Source organism: Seriola aureovittata, chromosome 9, assembly GCF_021018895.1.
Source record: "Seriola aureovittata isolate HTS-2021-v1 ecotype China chromosome 9, ASM2101889v1, whole genome shotgun sequence".
NCBI lineage: Eukaryota > Metazoa > Chordata > Actinopteri > Carangiformes > Carangidae > Seriola > Seriola aureovittata.
Genome location: NC_079372.1, coordinates 27,193,022 through 27,217,934, shown reverse-complemented (window position 1 = coordinate 27,217,934; position 24,913 = coordinate 27,193,022). Strand labels below are relative to the sequence as shown.

The 24,913-nt window shown below is 34.2% G+C and overlaps 1 protein-coding gene across 2 annotated transcripts; it reads left to right on the top strand.

Moving 5' to 3' along the window:
- The first annotated feature begins 1,431 nt into the window (after positions 1–1,431).
- camk1gb (calcium/calmodulin-dependent protein kinase IGb) lies at positions 1,432–13,226 on the top strand. 2 transcript variants are annotated; one of them, XM_056386022.1, is made up of 13 exons: positions 1,432–1,898; positions 3,756–3,867; positions 6,986–7,111; positions 7,247–7,321; positions 7,413–7,551; positions 8,456–8,579; positions 8,736–8,811; positions 9,172–9,284; positions 9,398–9,476; positions 10,310–10,397; positions 10,699–11,048; positions 11,142–11,239; positions 12,287–13,226. In XM_056386022.1, exons 1-12 carry the CDS (start codon positions 1,775–1,777, stop codon positions 11,197–11,199), a joined length of 1,464 nt encoding a protein of 487 aa, XP_056241997.1. In that variant the 5' UTR covers positions 1,432–1,774; the 3' UTR covers positions 11,200–11,239; positions 12,287–13,226. The 2 variants fall into 2 exon arrangements, with proteins under 2 accessions (XP_056241997.1, XP_056241998.1); XM_056386023.1 differs by lacking the exon at positions 1,432–1,898 and adding an exon at positions 2,227–2,350.
- Positions 13,227–24,913: the final 11,687 nt, after the last annotated feature.

Below are 24,913 nucleotides of genomic sequence, written 5' to 3'. Positions count from 1 at the left end.
AGCCTGTGATAGATAGAAATCATTAAAACAAGTTTTTGCTGACCTTCAACACCTACCTGCATCGCTCTAGCTGAGTCGTGCCTTTTGATTTGAAATATTTATGGATAATTTATTTTGCATGGCACAAGCAGAATTGGTTTGTTTGCAGTAAATAAACGAACAGAGACGGCCGACAGCGCTATAAACGTGACCTGTCCTTTGTTTCTGTGTACTGTGTGGCTCCGCATGTGGCAGGTGAAATAAACACCTGTTGCAGATTAATACATAAGCCTGTTAAAGGTTGCCTCTGAAGACCACAGTGCATGCTGCAGCATGCTCAGAGCCTAATGCTGCAGTCACAGTGTGTAACCCAGATACAACGTTTCTACTGAAGTGATGTGAACACAAGTTTCCAAACACATTTCCTGTTTGTTGTAGGCACCACTTTATCTTATGGCACCTTTACTAATGGTTTATAGGATGTAATGGGATGTAATGGGTAAACCACTCCACTGGGCCATTTGACCTTTCAACTGCAGGTTTGATGGAAAAAAAAAAATATATATAAATAAATAAAAACCCTATTAATGCATTGCATTAATAACTTGACTAGTACAGTGATAACATCACTAGTAAGTATTCAGTCATTCTTGGAAGTGTCCATGTCTTTTTTAGACCTTGCTGCAAACTATTCTCTCCCTTGGGTTTCAGAAATCATATAATTAGACCTTGGTCAAGGCTGTAATTGCTGCCAAAAGCACATGTACTATAGTGAGGAGGTAAATGTGCTGCCAAGTATTTTGTATTTTATATTAAATATTTTTCTATGTTTTATTTGATGTGCTGATGACCATAAGAAGATTTATTTGTGGTTTTAACGTAGTTTTACATCTCCTCTCTCAGGCTTCTCTCTAGAGCTCTAGTAACAACAGGTCGGTGAGCCAATCAGAAGAGACACAATGAGCCTCTCTTCTAATCAGCTGACTGTTTTCTGAGTGATCAAATAAAAATATAGCAGATTTCAGGCAAACACTGGTGGGCTGGTCTTGGGGCTAGGCTGAGAGCAGTCACATCACAAAGTTACAGAAGTCCTGACGGCTCATTTTAAGGCTCAGTTTCTGAATACAGGCTGTGTGCATTTCTCTATTGACACTTTCACTTTACTAATATAGAACCTAGACCTGATCTATAATCAAAAAAGACATGGAAATATACCTTTATACTATATGGGACCGTTAATAATTAATTAGGTCTCTTTTTACTTTGGCACTAAATGTTCTGTTTCTGTTGATCAGTTTCAAAGACGCCACATTAAATATAAAACAATAAAAGTAAAATGAATACTTTTTATAAGAGTTGTCTGTAACAACAATTAATGAATCCATTAGTTACAACCAAGAAACGCTTTATTGTTTATCAGCCCTATTAGAAAGTGATTCCCTGTTGTCATGGCGATATTCACTGATGTTATTCTGACCATGCATTTCAAAATGGTAGTTCACTTCTATCAGTGCTGAGAAGACCTGCCCAGACTGGTGTGTGCGCGTGCGCGTACCTGTGCGTGCACACGCACATGGAGTGGGCTGTTGTGAATGAATCGCGCTGTTTTGGGTAAAGCTGCTCCTCTCTGCGTCAGACGCGCCGTTTTTCTGTGTAAAAACAGCAGCGGTGTGGAGAGATGAATGATGCAGCAGCAGCAGCAGCAGCAGCAGCAGCAGCACCCTGATCTGAAGCCTGCGCCTTAAGTCTCAATGAGCACCTGTGACACCGTCAGCCCCTCCCCTCGCCTCTCTCCATGGATGTAATCTCCGATTTGCCAACAGGTATTTGCGAGGTCCCAGACGAAGTAATCTGTCCAGACCGCGGCGAGCTATTGGCAGAAGAGTCAGAGCAGAGCTCCTGCAGCGCACAGTCTCGAGGTGAGTCTCAGTCAATGTGCTTCTTCATCAGGTGAAACACTTGGATCTGAGCGACTCAAACTACATTGTTTTTAATTAGTAGAGCTGCAGCCTGGGGACTTCGTGTTGTAGCCAAGAATCAGGCAGAGCAGAGCGTCAGTGTTTCCTCATTTGTATTCTGCCAGTAATGTGAGTGTGTTGAGTTCCGGCATCATGAGTCATTTTCTGAATCTAAACCTGCTTGTATCTGATTCTGTGAGAGCGGTGTGGCTGGAGCTTGATCTGAATGTCTGATCGCTCGCCTTTTTGCCGCAGAGTGATCTTTCCGCTGGTGCCGCAGCCAACTTGGTCCCGCATGTTGTATGAGAGTAGAGGAAAGGGGCAGAGCAGCACGTCTCTTTGTTTCTGTCTTATCCTTTTACAGGTGGTTTAGCGTCAGTGTGAAAACGTGTAGCCCGACTGTAAACCTGCAGGTAAAGGATGATAGTGTGATCTGCTCTGTTAAGAAATTATTTTTAAAAGATGTATTTTCAAATGTGGATCACTGCTGCAGGTTTTGACTGTGCAAACTAGTTTTGCGTGTTTTTTTTTTTTTTGGTTTTGGACACATTTTCAATTTCTCCATCATTCAGTGTGTCTGCATGAGAGTCCGTGTCAGGTAGGCTACAGCTGATCCTCTCCTCCCATGTTCTGACCTTAAAGCCTCTGTGTAAGAAAGAAACACTGCAGAGTGAACAACAGGGAAGTAAAAGGTCTGAGACCCTTTTCTGTATGCGAGAGACATCAGGTCCTCAGAGCTCATCTCTCTGTGAACAGACACTGTTTCAATCAGCGTGGTCCCTGGAAATGAGTTCAGAGATGCATTAATATATAAATGTCATATCTTGCAGTAAGATTCATTGCACTGTAATGTTTGAGTCAATGTGAATATGCAAGGACTGGACAACATGTTTTGTTTTCCTTATCTGTTATTCATAGATTTCTATATACTTGTGCTGTAGGATCAACAAGTACCTTTTTGTGGTAGCTGCATCAAAAGATATTTGTTTGAGGGTCTTCTCCAGTGTTGATACCCGTGACAAGGTCAGGTCTCCAGATGAAGAGTTAACTAATCCCTTATATAAGAGAAAAGAGGGCAGGAAAGCAAACTGGGTAACCTGTTCATTTAAAGTGCTCCTAATCCTCCTCAGTACCTTAAGTTTTATTGGATAAGTAATTCTCTCCAACTTTCTTATCCTCATAGATTTTCATTATTTTAGCAGAGACAGCTATTTTGCTTAACATAAGAGCAGAGTATCATGATGTGATCATAAGAGTTGTGCGGGAAGTATTTCAGTAGTTTATTATTAATTTTATTTGAGAGCATTTTCAAAAACACATCGTCTAACCAATGCAGAAAAAAATCAAGGCAACAGGTTCCTCTTAGTCTTCCTCTTGTTTGACATCTCTGACAGATTATTGCTCAGCCTTATTCAGCAGAGTCATACAGTGTCATCTGGCCCCGGTGTGGGCCGGGACTGGCACTGCTCCACACCTTCCTGTGTGCTCGTTAAGAGCATGGATTAGTGCGCTAACCTTTTGTCTGCCAGACAAAGGCTCATGTCTGTGTCATCGGCTGCGTCCTCCTGCAGACAGTCTGAGCAGCGCAGCAGACAAACCAACCTTCACACCTGCTTTCTCATGACTCTTCAATAATCCCACAGGACTTTGTCTTTATGATGATGGAGGTGTCTGGACATTAAGTGGAGAGGATTATTGCCGCCTTGATGCAACTGCACGCAGAAGTTTCGAACCCTCTAAGGAAACAGGAGGACTGTGGAACTTCTCTGTTTAGTGACATCTGTTCTTATGCCTTTTCTTTCTCCTTGCTTCTGAAAGAAATCCCCGTAGAAGCATCTGCAGACATGGGTCGTCAGGAGGCTGACTACGTGTGGAAGAAGGACACAGAAAATATCCAGGAGGTGTTTGACATCATGGAAGAGTTGGGATCGTGAGTACATTTTATCTCAGTGTGAGACAGCAGCATCTATTTACATTAAAAGTATTGATTTATTCAAGAAATCTTAATATTTATTGAGCTGGCTGGTTTTAATTTCCTGTTCAGTTTTTGAGTCCACTGCACAATTTCTTCCTGTTTTTCTTAGAACCCTTGTGAATATCTGGATGTTTTGCTTGAGTGATATTGAGAGGAGCTGCAGTAAAACTTATTTTATCCAGAAATGCTACGGACATGGCCTGTTTATAGACTCTCAACCTGCTGTTAGAGTTACAGAACAGATTACTGGTTTGATTGGATTAACACGAGGAAGCCTACTTTACTGCAGTCTTAGACAACAAGATGCTCAGGCTGTTAGAGGGTTAGTCTGACTTTCCTGATGGCGCCTGGCTGTGAAGTCAGCCCAGCAGTTCATTCACAAAAACATTTACACTTTAAATTATTACTTTTTTTTATCTTACATTGTCCGATATTGTATAAAATGAGATTTCCATGTCTTTTTGATTATAAATCAAGTCTAGGTTGCTCAGAGAAATGCACACAGCCTGTATTTTGGTAACAAATTAATTTTCTTACGGATATCAAAACATAAAATAAAACAAGGAAAAGTGTAACATATGGGACCTTTATGTTGTGATATTTCTCCTCACAAAAAAGAGAAGAAAATGTAAAAAATCTGTTTAGAAAGCAAGAGCTGAGAAAATTAGACAATTCTTCTATTAGTTGATTGACAGGAAAATAATCAGCACCTATTTTTTCATAATTAAGGTCATTTTTAGCTAAATGTTCTGCTGCCACCTTCCCAGCTGAAGTATTTGTTGCTTCTCTTTATGTGATAATAAACAGATTGTCCTTGGATTTTTGATTGTTATCAGACAAGATATTTGGTCACCACCTTTTGGCTTTAGGAAACTACGATGGGCATTTTTCACTATTTTCTAACAACAATTATGAGTGAATCAAGAAAGTAACTAATTCATTAATCAATAATGAAATTAACTTTTAGTTGCAGCCCTAAAAGCAAGGAAACTAATTGGATACCAGTTGGTCTGCACTGTTTTAAGTTCACCTGCAACTCCAGCCGATGGTTCATGTTACTGTATACATCACTGTATACTGGTGCACACACTCTGTTTACAGTCCCTTGTTCTGGCCTATTTTTTTTTTTTTGTGAAGTCAGCATCAATGATCAGCAGGTCTCCAGGCGCTGTCGAGTAATTAGTGAGTGGCTGGAGAACAACAGTAAATAAAGGTGCAAGGAAGCGAGCGCTGCCGGAATGACATCAGTGTGTTGTTGGAAAAAAGCAGACCGGCTCCGTGCTGCTGAGGGCCGAGAGGTTTTTGTCAGCTGTGATTGGACTGGGTGAAGGAGGCAGTGCGATCTAATATGATCTAATATGTGGTGCAATTAGTCTGAAGCAATTATATTGAGTTCCCCAAACAATCTGAAGATAACACGATGAGACACAAACAGGATGTTGAATGCTTTCTGCTTCAGTCTGAGCCTCTGATTTTGCTTTATTGTCTGTGAGTATGTCAACACAGAGGACAAACAGACAGCTGTTCTGCCCTTTCTCAGATGTATTGTTAAGTGTTTTTTTTTGTTTTTTTTTGTCTTCCTGTCTTCTGACACCGATAAAAGAAAGAGAATCCAAAGGGGACAGGAGACTGCGTAGAACACTGAATACAGCCTTTCCCATTGGGCCTCATCACACATAGCGTAAACAACATCCTTGTGGTTTCTTAGCAATCAGGACGCGGTCTCTTCAGGCGCAAGATTGAGCCCCAGAATGTCTCATGAAATACGAAGAGATTTCCAACGTCTTTGGATTTTAAACTTGCAAATGTACTCAGCTCAGTGCGTCAGTGATTTCTGATTGCCCTTCTTTTTTTTCTTTCTTTTTTGAAAGGATGCTGTCTGGCTTTCATGCTCAGGCCTTGATTGATGATTTCCCTTAAGAGTCACAATAAGCTTCAAGGAGATGCTAGGAAGAAAATGAGCTTTGTTAACCAGGGACAAATCAGTCGAGCAATGGGATGTGAAGCACTGTGATGATGCTGTCTGCCTCCCTGAGCATTATATAGTGTGTATGAGTGTGTGTGTCAGGCAGTTGCAACAACGCCATCTAAATGTGACACAGTACACTTACTAGCAAATCCAATATGCAACATGGGAAATAAAAGCTTTTATTTCCCATGTTGCTTTTAAATAAACAGGATTAAAGTTGCTCTCATACTCCTGCAGCTGTGTGCGCTGATCTTCATTAGTGCGCATTCCTTCATCCTTCAGGGTCAGTGTCATCACTTCACAGACAGAAGGCAGGGAAGGGTGTTCCCACAGCCTCTGACACCTGTCTGTGACCTGACCTGTACTGACCTGTACTGACCTGTACTGACCTGTACTGACCTGTACTGACCTGTACTGTACTGTACTGTATGTAAGAGCTTGTTGTTCCCAAGGATCCCTGCCGCACATGCTCAGTTTCTGACCTGTGCACATAAGGCCCTGGACCCGCTGCTGTTTCCATTGCGTCAGGGATAAAGGGCCTAATCCACCCGGTAGAACAACTATTCCCAGACAGCGCTGAAGAAAGCATGGACATGGAACAGCACGGAGAATAATGAGCCTCTGACATGTGAATAGTTAAGCCACAGAGATCTTTGGTAGATCTTAATTGAACCCCCTGATATTGCTATTTCTGCTGTGTGTTTATTAAATACCCGATACCCAGTGTGATGCAATTAGGTAATGACTATTACCTTCTATTATATTCTAAATAATGACTTCACATACGTTTGAAACTAAAGTCCTGCAAATAAATGCTGAAAAACAGTAAGAATCACATTTGACCTACTATATTACTGAGAAATGGAAGTAAGAGAAAGCTACTCCTGATTACCTGAGACTAATGGAAAGTAGACCCATCAAGAGGCCAATACTCTTTATTGTTAAGGTCCCTGTAGTTTAACAACCTATTTTAATAATCTCAAAGGTAAAACTAATTTCTTCTTTCTGTGAGATCTGCAATATCTTCCTGTGCTGTTTCAAAGCAGTTAACCACGGCATCACCAATAACTCATGAGTGCTGTGTGTTTGTGTGTTGATGAACAGGGGGGCGTTCTCAGAGGTCTACATGGTGAAGGAGAAGAAAACGGGAAAGATGTTTGCCATGAAGTGTGTGAAGAAGAAGCAGAAGAGGGACCTCAATCTGGAGAATGAGATAGCCGTGTTGAGAAGGTGATTCAATACGTGACTTCAACTTTCATTTCATATTCTCTCAGTAGTCAGAGTGGGGAGTAATCCCATTGATCTGCTCTCTTTTAGCTGCGGTTACTGTTGAAGATATGTGAATTCTGTTATTTTCTCTCACAGAATCAAACACGACAATGTTGTGGGGATGGAGGATTTCTACGAGAGTCGGACCCATTACTACCTTGTCATGCAGCTGTGAGTTTTCCAGTTATTATCTTATTACTTAATGATCAGGTTAGCTAATTTAAGATTTCAGATTGTAATGGTAGTGATTTGTTCTCACCAGTGTTGCAGGCGGTGAACTCTTTGACCGTATTCTGGACCGGGGGGTTTACTCAGAGAAGGATGCCAGCAGGGTGATCCAGCAGGTGCTGCAGGCCGTCAGCTATCTGCATGAGAGCGGCATAGTGCATCGAGATCTCAAGGTATGAACCCGACACCAAGTACGTTTTTGAGATTTGCCAAATTACTGAATCTTTTATTAAATATTACGATTTTTTTTTCTCAATAGAGACACTCATAACATTACATTTAATCACATTATTTATTTTGTATTGTATGCTTCACTTGGTGCTAAGTAAGAATAATATGGCAAAATTTGATACTAATTTAAGGAGACCCCTGACCTCCCAGAAACCATCTATTACAACTTCATCCATCAATCTATACCTGCTTCTCCTTTGCAGGATCACAGAGGCTATTTAAGCACTTACATTGAAACACTGTATACATGACCATTCTTCAGAGTTAACACTACTTTTAATGTTTAAAGATTATATATGTTCATTCAGGATGCTACAGCCAGCAGACAGTTATCTTATTGTAACATAACGACTGGAAACAGCTAATCTGGCTTTTACCAAAGGCAACAAAACTCACCTATTAGCATTTCTAAAGCTCACTATTTAACACATTTCTTGTTGGTTTACCAAGTTGTAAAAATGATACATTTTCAATTTAACAGCGGGTTATGTGCCAGATTATTTCTTGGCAGTAATTTTCTGGATTTTGTTCCCTTTGGTCAAAGCCAGGCCAGCTGTTTCATCTTGGTTCCAGTCTTAATTCAAAGCTAAGCTTACCATCTGCCGGCTGTAGCTTCATTTTTGGTATCAATCATGGTAACAATCTTCTAATCTACATCTTGGCAAGAAAGCAGATAAGAGTGTCCAAACTTATACTTCTAATGGCAGGCACAGCTCCATTTACAGCACCGATGCTTTTATATAAAGTGAAATATTAAAGAATTTATTTCACCGCAGGGGAAGTAACTCTTCTTCAGTGACGACATCAGTGTGTGAACCGCTCTCCTGTCTGTTTGTCCCTGTGCAGCCGGAGAACATCCTGTACTACAGCCAGGACGAAAACTCCAAGATCATGATCAGTGACTTTGGCCTTTCAAAGATGGTGGACAACGGCATCATGTCGACAGCCTGTGGCACTCCAGGATACGTAGGTATGGATGTGTGTCTAATGAATTGTGTATGGACACTTAGTGGGGGTGTTCAAAATAGGTCAGAGGAATATAAGACACACAGGTGAGACAGTACAGACAATATGTACTTTCTTTAATTAGAGTACTCATTGGCCTACTTGTTTTTCCCTCTTTCAGCTCCTGAAGTTTTGGCTCAGAAGCCCTACAGCAAGGCAGTGGACTGCTGGTCTATTGGAGTTATCACCTACATCTTGTAAGTATAAACCATGGTGAATGACTGCACACATCAGTAGAAACTAGACAGAAGAAGTTTATCTAAAACTTCCGCTGCGAAGATTGTAAATCTCCTCCAAGATTTTCTTAAGTGGCAGGATTTTCAGATTAAAAGCCACTGCTGGTTGTGTCTGTGTTTAGCATGACACAGTTACCTACATACAGAATAATCCTGCAGTGACTGAGCCATAGCACCACCTACTGAGCACCTACTAGACATGCAAAATGTTCATACTGTTTGCCTGCAGGCATAATAAATAGACATGCACCATATTGTGGAAATGTGGAATATTTCTTTAGAGATGGTTTTTTCCAACATTGATAAATTTTGTCACTGCAGACTCTGTGGATATCCCCCTTTTTATGAAGAAAGTGAGACACGACTCTTCTCCAAGATCATGAAGGCGCAGTATGAGTTTGACTCGCCCTTCTGGGATGACATATCTGAATCTGGTAAAAGACACAGAATAATAGCCCAGACATGTTGAATAACCTGCTGCAGCTGCTTCATTCCTCAATACAGAGAGCTCTCTTTGCCCTAATGTCTGTCACCTTTCTATCTGCAGCTAAAGATTTCATCCGTAACATGATGCAGAAGAATCCCAGCATGCGCTACAGCACTGACCAAGCGCTCAGACATCCCTGGTGAGTGGCACTCATCAGCCTTGTATCACATTGTAATGCACTAAACCAGTGGTTCCCAACCTGTGGGCCAGGAATTGCAAGTGGGCCAACAAAACAGAACAATTTTGGTGAAAAGATGTAATTATAAAAAAGTATAAATATAAATAAGGTTTTTAATTATTTTAAAACGAAATGATCTTTAAAAACATTAAAAATATTGAATTTTGTCTTTTTTCTTCCTCCTCATCAAACAAAAAATAAAATTGAGCTTCCCCTGCTTTCAGTCAATCCTGAATGTTCGAGTGTTATCTTTAGAATACAAAGTGCTGTCAGTTATGGGGTCAGATGTCGGCTGCCAACATTTTTGAGATGTTCACATGGGTTCACATCACTGAGTTGGAAAAGGTTGGGAACCAGTGCACTAAACTAAACTCTCAAAGTATCCAATTGTCTCGTCCTTTTAGCTTTAAACTAGTTTTATGATATGAGGATTTCCTGCAATAAAGTCACATTTCTTGATCGTGCTTGATCTGTTTTTGCAGTAAAAATGTCCATTTAGGCTTCTGTACCATAGTTAAAATTACATGTAGAAATTCAAGATTCTTTCATCTCTTTAAAGTTATATAAATTCAAAACTTTGAATAGTTAGTGAGTATTGCTTTTCAGCATGTAGCTCATGAGTCTTAGATTTATTATAGTATTTTGAGACTATAGACTCCTGGTGACATTCAAGATACATGTGAAGTACAGGAGATAGGCGTTTATCCACACAGTGTCCGGTCACACAGATGGATATGGGATTAATTGTACCTCAAAATAAATTGAAGCATTCTGTTCCGTCATCTCTTCACCAGGATTATTGGAAAGACGGCCCGGAGCCAGGACATCTATTATTCTGTCAGTGTTCAGATCCAAAAGAACTTTGCCAAGTCCAAGTGGAAGGTCAGTCATCATTGATTTCTTGGCTTTTAAGTGGTAAGCTCATTAAGGACCTGCTGTTTATACTAGATTAAACAGGTGCTTTCCTAAATCCTTCCTGATTAAGGACAGTTTAATAAGATAGTGCTCTGTAATCAAGGCCACTGAGTGTCGATGTAGTGCTATTACTGTCAGGGCAACCAGGGTGCACTTGAGTGTTCAGCGGTAAAAATTAGTCAAAAACATGAAGCTGTTGAAGCGCACATTTAATGTAGAAAATATTGTCAATGTCTCTTCCAACCTCTTATCCCTGTTCACTTTACAGCAAGCTATCAATGCCGCTGTGGCCATCAACCACATGAAGAAGCTGCAGTTGGCTCACTCAGAGCTGGTCCTGAGACGGTCCAGCATCCCAGACATCAAGGTGATCGACTTGTCCTCCCCAATAAAAAACCGCAAACATCTCGATCCAGGCAAGCTTGACCCCAAGGTGGCGGAGGTCGAAGGGAACGTGCAAGGGACAAATCACATGTCACTGCCCACAAGCCACACTGAGTTGAAGAGCCATTATCACCCACTGAAAGCAAGTCAGAGCCAGTGCGGGGCACACCACGCACCGACTATAGCTGAGCAGGGCAAGCATGTGTACCACTCAGAGCCCGCCAACCTTAATGGGTGAGTATCAGCTTCACCTGATGTATGATGAGTTCTGACTTGGTGAAAACAGCAGCACTGACTGAGGACTGAACGTGTCTGTTTTGCTTGCAGGTACGGTAAGAACTGTAATGGCAAGACTACGCAGACTGGAGTTTGCTCAGTCATGTGAAGGCTGCATGAAGTTTACATGGAAAAAAGCATTTTACTTGGTAGGTTCAAGTAAAGCATTTGCATACATATTATAATCAAATACAGTATAGCATAATTGTATTTGAATTACACCTTTATTAAACAAGTGTTTTTGGATGGTATCACTCTACTTTAAGTCCCCCTAGTTAATATGAACATGTAATAAAGTGTTACCACATATCCTAATTAAATATTTGCAATTTTATATATATATATATGATAAAAATGTTTGTTATTTTACAGAACAATACAAACAAACCACATACCCTAAAAAATTAAATAAAAAAATAAAAATAATAATTAAAGGAAGTATTAATAAATAAATAAGTAGAGCAACAGACAAAGACAGGCATTGCAGCATAACAGTTAAAGAGGAATATAACAATGCATTTTCAGTAACACTCCATTATGACAACACAATTTTGTTAAAACAAACCCATCTGACTTAGTTAAACACCAGGGTGTTGTGTAACACATGTCCAACGTTGTATAAAAGCGTCCATTTTCAGTTGTGCAATTGCAGTCATTTGTTCCATTATATAGACCTGCTTCAGTCTCTGCACCTACTCTGACTTGTGGTTGGTGGTTTTGCATCTTAGTCTTTTAAATATATTAATACGACTACAGACCTATGGTCAACACACACAGTTGTTTCACTTAATTCAACTGATCAGACCTCCTCTTAGCAGTGTTTGTGTTGCTCCCTCGCTCTGCTCTATGAAAGGCCTTCTTCATAACAGACATTTTGACTCTTCACTGCTCAGTGTCACAGTAAGCTATGACAGTGTGACAGTGAACCAGCATGCACAATATCAGGACCCTAAAACTGGAGCTTTTAAATAGAATTTAGCCTGCATTCGTTTTATTATTTACATCTGTGCTTTTCCTACTGTGACATGTCAACATGTCTTCCATTAAAAAAAGACCTTTTGTGTTTTAGTTTAGTTTAGACTGGACACAATTAAGGGACAACTAAAGAAAACATCTAGATCTCGTTGTTCATACATTACTCAATTTTCAGCTCATTACTTTATGTCTCACTCTGAGTGTGTTTCCAACCCCTGCAGGTCAGTGACTCGGCATGCAGCTGTTTTGTGTCAGCAGCTCCCCCGAGTACCAAGAAAGAGAAGTGGCTGATGATCCTCTGATAGACCTGAATAGGTCTGTGAGGTCCACACAGGCTGTGGGACATTTTATTTTGGAAAGAGTGCCTATATGAAGCTTCCCGACAACCACATAGAAACACACAACAGTACACACACGTACACACACATACTCACATATTCAGATGCACAAGACTCACTTTGATTCAAACACACAGGGTAGACTTCAGTTAAAGAGGATATTTCAAACAGTATTCAGAGGGATGTCTCACAGAGAGAAAAGGGTATGATGGGCTGACTGGGCTCCATACTGTACATGGTGACGCAGTCCCTGACCTCCCATGTGATGAAGATGTTTGATTCATCAGGAGCAATTAGTGTCCAGATTTATAGAACCGTGGTTACATGTTATTAAACAAAATATTCACAATGCAATAAGAAAAATTATTGTATTTCATCATGTGCAAAGCACCATCCTATAGCCAACCTGCATTTGTAAGCACAGTAGAATACATAGAAAATCTGCATGCTTACTGCTTCATATAAGCCATACTGGTAAAATTTATTCTTGTAAAGTTGTGTTCTGTTTTATTTTTCTAAAGTATTTGCTTCCTTTTTTTTAAATAAACAAAAAAAAAACATAATATATGTTGAAATTGACAAATCATTAACAGTGTAAATGCCACAAGTATATATATCCCTAACTTGCCAACTCGTAGCTCTCACATGCCATCAGCCTACTATGATATAAAATGGCATTGTAATAGATGTTTCTTCACTTACTGTAAGTGTTTCATTCGGGACAGTGTGCTTCTTGTGTCTACTGCTCTCTGTGGCTTTGTATTGATGCGTCCAACAGATATTGATTCCTGTATGCTCATAAATAAAGCCTGTGCAGAATTTGCGTGTGGTGTTTTGATGTCATTTTATTATTATTATTATTATTTGTCTTGACTCTGTTGCACTTTTCCTGGAAAAATAGCACCCATTTACAATATCTAATTGATACACAGAGGTTTAATGAACACAAGGCAGTAATATTTAAATAAAAAAATAAATCAGAATATGGGTTTGGGAAACATGTTGAAAATGACACATTTCATAAACAATGCTTCAGAGATTTGGAAAAACAGCATACTATAATAAGGCATAAAAACATCAAGACGTCAAGGTATGATGATGTGAAAGGGTATGAAGACATCATAGTATAGCAAGGCCTTAAAAGTGAGAAAGACAAAGTATAGTATGGCAAAAAATATATATTAAGGTATGAAGACGTCATATTATATCAAGGCCTATTAAGTGAAAAAAACAATATAGTAAAGTATGGCACAAAAATGAAAAAACAACATAGTATAGTATGGCAAAAAAGTCAAAAAATAACATAGAGTAATAAGTCAGAAAAACATCAAAAAACGTCATAGTATAATAAGGGATAAACATGTCATAGTATAATTAGTCATATAAAGTGAAAAAAACAATATAGTAAAGTATGGCAATAAAATGAAAAATCGACAGTATAGTATGGCAAAAAAGTCAAAAAATGACAAAGAGAAATAAGTCAGAAAAACATCAAAAAACGTCATAGTATAATAAGGGATAAACATGTCATAGTATAATTAGTCATATAAAGTGAAAAAAACAACATAGTATAGTATGGCAATAAAATGAAAAATCGACAGTATAGTATGGCAAAAAAGTCAAAAAATGACAAAGAGAAATAAGGCAGAAAAACATCAAAAAAGATGATACTATATTAAGGTGTGAAGACGTCATAGCATAGCAAGGCCTATTAGGTGAAAAAAACAACATAGTATAGGATGGCAAAAAAATGAAATATCGACATAGTAATAAGGCAAAAAAACATCACAAAACATCATAGTATAATAAAGAATGAACATGTCATAGTATAGCAAGCCCTATAAAGTGAAAAAAACAATATAGTAAAGTATAGCAAAAAATGAAAAATCGACAAAGTATAGTATGGCAAAAAAGTAAAAAAAATAACAGAGTAATGAGGCAGAAAAACATCAAAAAACGTCATAGTATAATAAGGTATAAACATGTCATAGTATAACAAGGCCTATAAAGTGAAAAAAACAACATAGTATAGTATGGCAAAAAAGTCAAAAAATTGACATAAAAGAATAAGGAAGAAAAACATCAAAAAAAGTCATGGAATAATAAGCTATAAACATGTCATAGTATAGTCAGTGCTATAAAGTGAAAAAAAGAACATTGTACAGTATGGCAAAAAACGAAAAATCGACATAGTATAGTATGGCAAAAAAGTCAAAAAATGACAGAGTAATGAGGCAGAAAAACATCAAAAAAACGTCATAGTATAATAAGGTATAAACATGTCATAGTATAGCAAGGCCTATGAAGTGAAAAAAACAATATAGTATAGTATGGCACAAATATGAAATAAACGACATAGTATAGTATGGCAAAAAAGTCAAAAAAACGACATAGTATAGTATGGCGAAAAGAGTCAAAGAATAACATAGAGTAATAAGGCAGAAAAACGTCACAAAACGTCATACCATAATAAAGAATGAACATGTCATAGTATAGCAAAGCTTTAAAAGTGAAAAAAACAACATTGTATAGTTTGGCAAAAAAATGAAAAAACGACATAGTATAGTATGGCGAAAAGAGTCAGAAAATAACAAAGCGTAGTCAGGAAGAAAAAAATCACAAAACGTCATAGTATAATACGGGATAGACATGTCATAGTATAGTTAGTCATATAAAGTGAAAAAAACAACATAGTATAGTATGGCAATAAAATGAAAAATCGACATAGTATAGTATGGCAAAAAAGTAAAAAAAAACGACATAGTATAATAAGGCATAAAAACATCAAAAAACGCCATAGTATAATAAAGAATGAACAAGTCATAGTATGGCAAGGCCTATGAAGTGAAAAAAACAATATAGTATAGTATGGCACAAATATGAAATAAACGACATAGTATAGTATGGCAAAAAAGTCAAAAAAACGACATAGTATAGTATGGCGAAAAGAGTCAAAGAATAAATTAGAGTAATAAGGCAGAAAAACGTCACAAAACGTCATACCATAATAAAGAATGAACATGTCATAGTATAGCAAAGCTTTAAAAGTGAAAAAAACAACATGGTATAGTTTGGTAAAAAAATGAAAAATCGACATAGTATAGTATGGCGAAAAGAGTCAGAAAATAACATAGCGTAGTCAGGAAGAAAAACATCACAAAACGTCATAGTATAATACGGGATAGACATGTCATAGTATAGTTAGTCATATAAAGTGAAAAAAACAACATAGTATAGTATGGCAATAAAATGAAAAATCGACATAGTATAGTATGGCAAAAAAGTAAAAAAAAACGACATAGTATAGTATGGCAAAAAAGTAAAAAAATTACATAGAGTAATAAGGCAGAAAAACGTCACAAAACGTCATAGTATAATAAAGAATGAACAAGTCATAGTATGGCAAGGCCTATGAAGTGAAAAAAACAATATAGTATAGTATGGCACAAATATGAAATAAACGACATAATATAGTATGGCAAAAAAGTCAAAAAATAACATAGAGTAATAAGGCAGAAAAACATCAAAAAACGTCATAGTATAATAAAGAATGAACATGTCATAGTATAGCAAGGCTTTAAAAGTTTAAAAAACAACATAGTATAGTTTGGCAAAAAAGTCAAAAAAACGACATAGAGTAATAACGCAGAAAAACATCACAAAATGTCATAGTATAATAGAGAATGAAAATGTCATAGTATAGAAAGGCTTATTAAGTGAAAAAAGCAATATAGTAAAGTATAGCAAAAAAATGAAAAATCGACATAGTATAGTATGGCAAAAAAGTCAAAAAATGACAAAGTGTAATAAGGCATAAAAACATCAAAAAAACGTCATAATACAATAAGGTATAAACATGTCATTGTATAGTTAGTCCTATAAAGTGAAAAAAACAACATAGTATAGTATGGCAATAAAATGAAAAATCGACATAGTATAGTATGGCAAAAAAGTCAAAAAATAACATAGAGTAATAAGTCAGAAAAACATCAAAAAACGTCATAGTATAATAAGGGATAAACATGTCATAGTATAATTAGTCATATAAAGTGAAAAAAACAACATAGTATAGTATGGCAAAAAAGTCAAAAAAACGACATAGAGTAATAACGCAGAAAAACATCACAAAACGTCATAGTATAATAAAGAATGAAAATGTCATAGTATAGCAAGGCTTATTAAGTGAAAAAAGGAATATAGTAAAGTATAGCAAAAAAATGAAAAATCGACATAGTATAGTATGGCAAAAAAGTCAAAAAATGACAAAGTGTAATAAGGCATAAAAACATCATAAAACGTCATAGTATAATAAGGTATAAACATGTCATTGTATAGTTAGTCCTATAAAGTGAAAAAAACAACATAGTATAGCATGGCAATAAAATGAAAAATGGACATAGTATAGTATGGCAAAAAAGTCAAAAAAACGACATAGAGTAATAACGCAGAAAAACATCACAAAACGTCATAGTATAATAAAGAATGAAAATGTCATAGTATAGCAAGGCCTATTAAGTGAAAAAAGGAATATAGTAAAGTATAGCAAAAAAATGAAAAATCGACATAGTATAGTATGGCAAAAAAGTAAAAAAATTACATAGAGTAATAAGGCAGAAAAACGTCTAAAAACGTCATAGTCTAATAAGGGATAAACAGGTCATAGTATAATTAGTCATATAAAGTGAAAAAAACAACATAGTATAGTATGGCAAAAAAGTCAAAAAAACGACATAGTACAGTATGGCAAAAAAGTCAAAAAATAACAGAGTAATAAGTCAGAAAAACATCAAAAAACGTTATAGTATAATAAGGGATGAACATGTCATAGTATAATTAGTCATATAAAGTGAAAAAAACAACATAGTATAGTATGGCACAAAAATGAAAAAATGACATAGTACAGTATGGCAAAAAAGTCAAAAAATAACATAGAGTAATAAGGCAGAAAAACATCAAAAAACGTCATAGTATAATAAGGGATAAACATGTCATAGTATAATTAGTCATATAAAGTGAAAAAAACAACATAGTATAGCATGGCAATAAAATGAAAAATGGACATAGTATAGTATGGCAAAAAAGTCAAAAAAACGACATAGAGTAATAACGCAGAAAAACATCACAAAACGTCATAGTATAATAAAGAATGAAAATGTCATAGTATAGCAAGGCCTATTAAGTGAAAAAAGGAATATAGTAAAGTATAGCAAAAAAATGAAAAATCGACATAGTATAGTATGGCAAAAAAGTCAAAAAATGACAAAGTGTAATAAGGCATAAAAACATCATAAAACGTCATAGTATAATAAGGTATAAACATGTCATTGTATAGTTAGTCCTATAAAGTGAAAAAAACAACATAGTATAGCATGGCAATAAAATGAAAAATGGACATAGTATAGTATGGCAAAAAAGTCAAAAAAACGACATAGAGTAATAATGCAGAAAAACATAACAAAACGTCATAGTATAATAAAGAATGAAAATGTCATAGTATAGCAAGGCCTATTAAGTGAAAAAAGCAATATAGTAAAGTATAGCAAAAAAATGAAAAATCGACATAGTATAGTATGGCAAAAAAGTAAAAAAATTACATAGAGTAATAAGGCAGAAAAACGTCAAAAAATGTCATAGTATAATAAGGGATAAACAGGTCATAGTATAATTAGTCATATAAAGTGAAAAAAACAACATAGTATAGTATGGCAAATAAGTCAAAAAAACGACATAGAGTAATAACGCAGAAAAACATCACAAAACGTCATAGTATAATAAAGAATGAAAATGTCATAGTATAGCAAGGCTTATTAAGTGAAAAAAGGAATATAGTAAAGTATAGCAAAAAAATGAAAAATCGACATAGTATAGTATGGCAAAAAAGTCAAAAAATGACAAAGTGTAATAAGGCATAAAAACATCATAAAACGTCATAGTATAATAAGGTATAAACATGTCATTGTATAGTTAGTCCTATAAAGTGAAAAAAAACAACATAGTATAGCATGGCAATAAAATGAAAAATCGACATAGTATAGTATGGCAAAAAAGTCAAAAAAACGACATAGAGTAATAACGCAGAAAAACATCACAAAACGTCATAGTATAATAAAGAATGAAAATGTCAGTATCGCAAGGCTTATTAAGTGAAAAAAGCAATATTGTAAAGTATAGCAAAAAAATGAAAAATCAACATAGTATAGTATGGCAAAAAAGTAAAAAAATTACATAGAGTAATAAGGCAGAAAAACGTCAAAAAACGTCATAGTATAATAAGGGATAAACAGGTCATAGTATAATTAGTCATATAAAGTGAAAAAAACAACATAGTATAGTATGGCAAAAAAGTCAAAAAAACGACATAGAGTAATAACGCAGAAAAACATCACAAAACGTCATAGTATAATAAAGAATGAAAATGTCATAGTATAGCAAGGCTTATTAAGTGAAAAAAGGAATATAGTAAAGTATAGCAAAGAAATGAAAAATCGACATAGTATAGTATGGCAAAAAAGTCAAAAAATGACAAAGTGTAATAAGGCATAAAAACATCATAAAACGTCATAGTATAATAAGGTATAAACATGTCATTGTATAGTTAGTCCTATAAAGTGAAAAAAACAACATAGTATAGTATGGCAATAAAATGAAAAATCGACATAGTATAGTATGGCAAAAAAGTCAAAAAATAACATAGAATAATAAGTCAGAAAAACATCAAAAAACGTCATAGTATAATAAGGGATAAACATGTCATAGTATAATTAGTCATATAAAGTGAAAAAAACAACATAGTATAGTATGGCAAATAAGTCAAAAAAACGACATAGAGTAATAACGCAGAAAAACATCACAAAACGTCATAGTATAATAAAGAATGAAAATGTCATAGTATAGCAAGGCTTATTAAGTGAAAAAAGGAATATAGTAAAGTATAGCAAAAAAATGAAAAATCGACATAGTATAGTATGGCAAAAAAGTCAAAAAATGACAAAGTGTAATAAGGCAGAAAAACGTCAAAAAACGTCATAGTATAATAAGGGATAAACAGGTCATAGTATAATTAGTCATATAAAGTGAAAAAAACAACATAGTATAGTATGGCAAAAAAGTCAAAAAAACGACATAGAGTAATAACGCAGAAAAACATCACAAAACGTCATAGTATAATAAAGAATGAAAATGTCATAGTATAGCAAGGCTTATTAAGTGAAAAAAGGAATATAGTAAAGTATAGCAAAGAAATGAAAAATCGACATAGTATAGTATGGCAAAAAAGTCAAAAAATGACAAAGTGTAATAAGGCATAAAAACATCAAAAAACGTCATAGTATAATAAGGTATAAACATGTCATTGTATAGTTAGTCCTATAAAGTGAAAAAAACAACATAGTATAGTATGGCAAAAAAAACGAAAAATCGACATAGTATAGTATGGCAAAAAAAGTCAAAAAATTACATAGAGTAATGAGGCAGAAAAACATAAAAAAAAGTCATAGTATAATAAGGGATAAACATGTCATAGTACAGCAAAGCCTATTAAGTGAAAAAAGCAATATACTAAAGTATAGCAAAAAAAATGAAAAATCGACATAGTATTGTATGGCAAAAAAGTCAAAAAATAACATAGAGTAATAAGGCAGAAAAACGTCACAAAACGTCATACCATAATAAAGAATGAACATGTCATTGTATAGCAAGGCTTTAAAAGTGAAAAAAACAACATGGTATAGTTTGGCAAAAAAATGAAAAAACGACATGGCAAAAAAGTCAAAAAATAACATAGAGTAATAAGTCAGAAAAACATCAAAAAACGTCATAGTATAATAAGGGATAAACATGTCATAGTATAATTAGTCATATAAAGTGAAAAAAACAACATAGTATAGTATGGCAAAAAAGTCAAAAAATAACATAGAGTAATAAGTCAGAAAAACATCAAAAAACATCATAGTATAATAAGGGATAAACATGTCATAGTATAATTAGTCATATAAAGTGAAAAAAACAACATAGTATAGTATGGAAAAAAAATGAAAAAACGACATAGTATAGTATGGCAAAAAAGTCAAAAATGACATAGAGTAATAAGGCAGAAAAACATCAAAAAACGTCATATTATATTAGGTTATGAAGACGTCATAGTATAGCAAGGCCTTAAAAGTGAAAAAAACAACATAGTATAGTATGGCAAAAAAATGAAAAAACGACATAGTATAGTATGGCAAAAAAAATCAAAAATTAACATAGAGTAATCAGGCAGAAAAACATCACAAAACGTCATAGTTTAATAAAGAATGAACATGTCATAGTATAGCAAGGCTTTAAAAGTGAAAAAAAATATGTAGTATGGTATAGTGTTGTGAAAAAGGTGAAAGAACAACACAGGCAAGGTAAGGCAAAGAAAATTTATTTATATATCACATTTCAACAACAAGGCATAGTATAATCAGGAATGAAAACATCTAAAAACATCATAATACAATAAGGTGCAAAGACAATATTGCATAGTAAGGCTTTAAAAGTGAAAAATTACATAGTATAGTATGGCAAAAAAGTGAAAAAACGAAATAGTATAGTGTGGAATTTTTTTTTTAAAAATGACAAAGAATAATGAGGCAGAAAAACATCAAAAAACGTCATAGCATAATAAGGTATAAAGGCGTCATAGTATAGTAAGGCAGTAAAAGCGAAAAAAACAACAATGTATGGTATGGCAAAAAAAGTTAGAGAACAACATAGGCAAGGCAAGTTTATTTGTATACAATCTTTCAAAAACGAGGCATTGTATAATAAGGCATGAAAACATTAGACAAAGTCATCGTATGATAAGTTATAAAGACGTCATAGTATAGCAAGGCCTTAAAATTGAAAAAAATGACATAGTATATTATGGCAAAAAAGTCAAAAAATGACAGAGTAATAAGGCAGAAAAACATCAAGACACATCATAGTATAATAAGGTGTGAAGATGTGATAGTATAGCAAGGCATTAAAAGTGAAAAAAAAAACGACATAGTATAGTTTGGCAAAAAGATGAAAAAACGACATAGTATAATAAGGCATAAAAACATCAAAAAACGCCATAGTATAATAAAGAATGAACAAGTCATAGTATAGCAAGGCCTATGAAGTGAAAAAAACAATAGAGTATAGTATGGCACAAATATGAAATAAACGACATAGTATAGTATGGCAAAAAAGTCAAAAAATAACATAGAGTAATAAGGCAGAAAAACATCAAAAAACGTCATAGTATAATAAAGAATGAATATGTCATAGTATAGAAAGGCTTATTAAGTGAAAAAAGCAATATAGTATAGTATAGTGTGGTGAAAAAGGTGAAAGAACAACACAGGCAAGGCAAGGCAAAGAAAATTTATTTATATATCACATTTCAACAACAAGGCATAGTATAATAAGGAATGAAAACATTTAAAAACATCATAATACAATAAGGTGCAAAGACAATATTGCATAGTAAGGCTATAAAAGTGAAAAATTACATAGTATAGTATGGCAAAAAAGTGAAAAAACGACATAGTATAGTGTGGAAATCTTTTTTTAAAAATGACAAAGAATAATGAGGCAGAAAATCATCTAAAAACGTCATAGTATAATGAAGAATGAACATGTCATAGTATAGCAAGGCCTATGAAGTGAAAAAAACAATATAGTATAGTATGGCACAAAAATGAAAAAACGACATAGTATAGTATGGCATAAAAGTCAAAAAAATAACATAGAGTAATAAGGCAGAAAAACATAAAAAAACGTCATAGTATAATATGGGATAAACATGTCATCGTAAAATTAGTCATATAAAGTGAAAAAAACAACATAGTATAGTATGGCAAAATAATGAAAAATCGACATAGAGTAATATGGCAGAAAAACATCAAAAAACGTCATAGTATAGCAAGGACTATTAAGTGAAAAAAATAATATAGTATAGCATGGGGAAAAAAATTTAAAAATGACATAGTATAGTATGGCAAAAAAGTAAAAAAATAACAGTAATAAGGCATAAAAACATCAAAAAAGGTCATAGAATAATAAGGTATAAACATGTCATAGTATAGTTAGTCACATAAAGTGAAAAAAACAACATAGTATAGTATGGAAAAAAAGTTGAAAAAAACAAAATAGTATAGTATTGCAAAAGAGTCAAAAAATAACAGAGTAATAAGGCAGAAAAACGTCACAAAACGTCGAGTATAATAAAGAATGAACATGTCATAGTATAGCAAGGCTTTAGAAGTGAAAAAAACAACATAGTATAGTATGGCAAAAAAGTCCAAAAATGACATAGAGTAATAAGCCAAAAAAACATTTTAAAAAAGTCATAGAATAATAAGGTATAAACCTGTCATACTACATTTAGTCCCATAAAGTGAAAAAAACAACATAGTATAGCATGGCAAAAAAATCAAACAAAGACATAGTATAGTATGGCAAAAAAAAAAAAAAAAACTACATAGAGTAATGAGGCAGAAAAACATCGCAAAACATCATAGTATAATAAAGAATGAACATGTCATAGTATAGCAAGGCCTATAAAGTGAAAAATACAATATAGTATAGTATGGCAAAAAACGAAAAAAAAACAAAATAGTATAGTATGGCAAAAAAGTAAAAAAATAACATAGAGTAATAAGGCAGGAAAACATCAGAAAACGTCATACTACATTAGGTTACGAAGACGTCATAGTATAGCAAGGCCTTAAAAGTGAAAAAAACAACATAGTATAGTATGGCAAAAAAAATGAAAAAAACGACATAGTATAGTCTGGCAAAAAAGTCAAAAAATTACATAGAGTAATGAGGCAGAAAAACATCAAAAAACGTCATAGTATAATAAGGGATAAACATGTCATAGTATAGCAAGGCCTATAAAGTGAAAAAACGACATAGTTTAGTATGGCAAAAAAGTCGAAAAAAACAACATAGTATAGTATGGCAAAAGAGTCAAAAAATAACATAGAGTAATCAGGCAGAAAAACATCAAAAAACGTCATAGTATAGCAAGGCCTATTAAGTGAAAAAAAACAACATAGTATAGTTTGACAAAAAAATGAAAAAATTACATAGTATAGTTTGGCAAAAAAATGAAAAAACGACATAGTATAGTATGGCAAAAAAGTCAAAAAATGACATAGAGTAATGAGGCAGAAAAACATCAAAAAACGTCATAGTATAATGAGGGATAAACATGTCATAGCATAGTTAGTCCTATAAAGTGAAAAAAACAACATAGTATAGTATGGCAAAAAAAAAAAATCACATAGTATAGTATGGCAAAAAAGTCAAAAAATGACATAGTAATAAGCCAGAAAAACCAGAAAAAAAACAAAAGCCAGAAAAACATCAAAAAACGTCATACTATATTAGTTTATGAAGCCATCATAGTATAGCAAAGCCTTAAAAGTGAAAAAAACAACATAGTATAGTATGACAAAAAAATGAAAAAACGACATAGTATAGTATGACAAAAAAAATGAAAAAACGACATAGTATAGTATGGCAAAAAAGTAAAAAAATGACATAGAGTAATGAGGCAGAAAAACATCAAAAAACGTCATAGTATAATGAGGGATAAACATGTCATAGCATAGTTAGTCCTATAAAGTGAAAAAAACAACATAGTATAGTATGGCAAAAAAATGAAAAAACGACATAGAGTAATAAGGCAGAAAAACATCACAAAATGTCATAGTATAATAAAGAATAAACATGTCATAGTATAGTTAGGCCTATAAAGTGCACAAAAAACAACATAGTATAGTATAGTATGGTGAAAAACGTGAAAGAACAACATAGGTAAGGCAAGGCAAAGCAAATTTATTTATATAGCACATTTCAACAACAAGGCATAGTATAATAAGGAATGAAAACATCAAAAAAAACCTCATAGTATAGTAATGTATAAAGACTTCATAGTAAATGTAGGCCTTAAGAGTGAAATGAAAACAACAGAGTATAGCATGGCAAAAAAGTGAAAAAACAACATATTACAATAAGGCAGAAAAACATCTAAATCCAGCATGAGGTATAAAGACGTCGTTATATAGTAAGGCCTAAAAACTGAAAAAAGGGACATAGTATAGTATGGTAAAAAAAGTGAAAAAACAACATAGTATAATAAGGCATAAAAACATTAAAAACGTCATAGTATAGTAAGTAGTAAGGTATAAAGACGTCATAATATATTAAGGCCTTATAACATAAAAAAAACGGCAAAGTATAGTAAGGCCTTAAAAGTGAAAAAAAACGATGTAGAACAGTATGGCAAAATAAGCAAAAAATCGAAATGCAGTGGTTTTGCAAAAAAAGTTAAAATATATGGTGTAGTAAGGCATAAAAACATCAAAAAACCTCATACTATAGTAATGTATAAAAACTTCATAGTATAGCTAGCCTTAAAAGTGAAAAAAAAAAACCCACAGTATAGTATGGAATAAAAAGTGAAAACACAACATAATATAGTATGGCAAAAAAAATGAAAAAGCAACA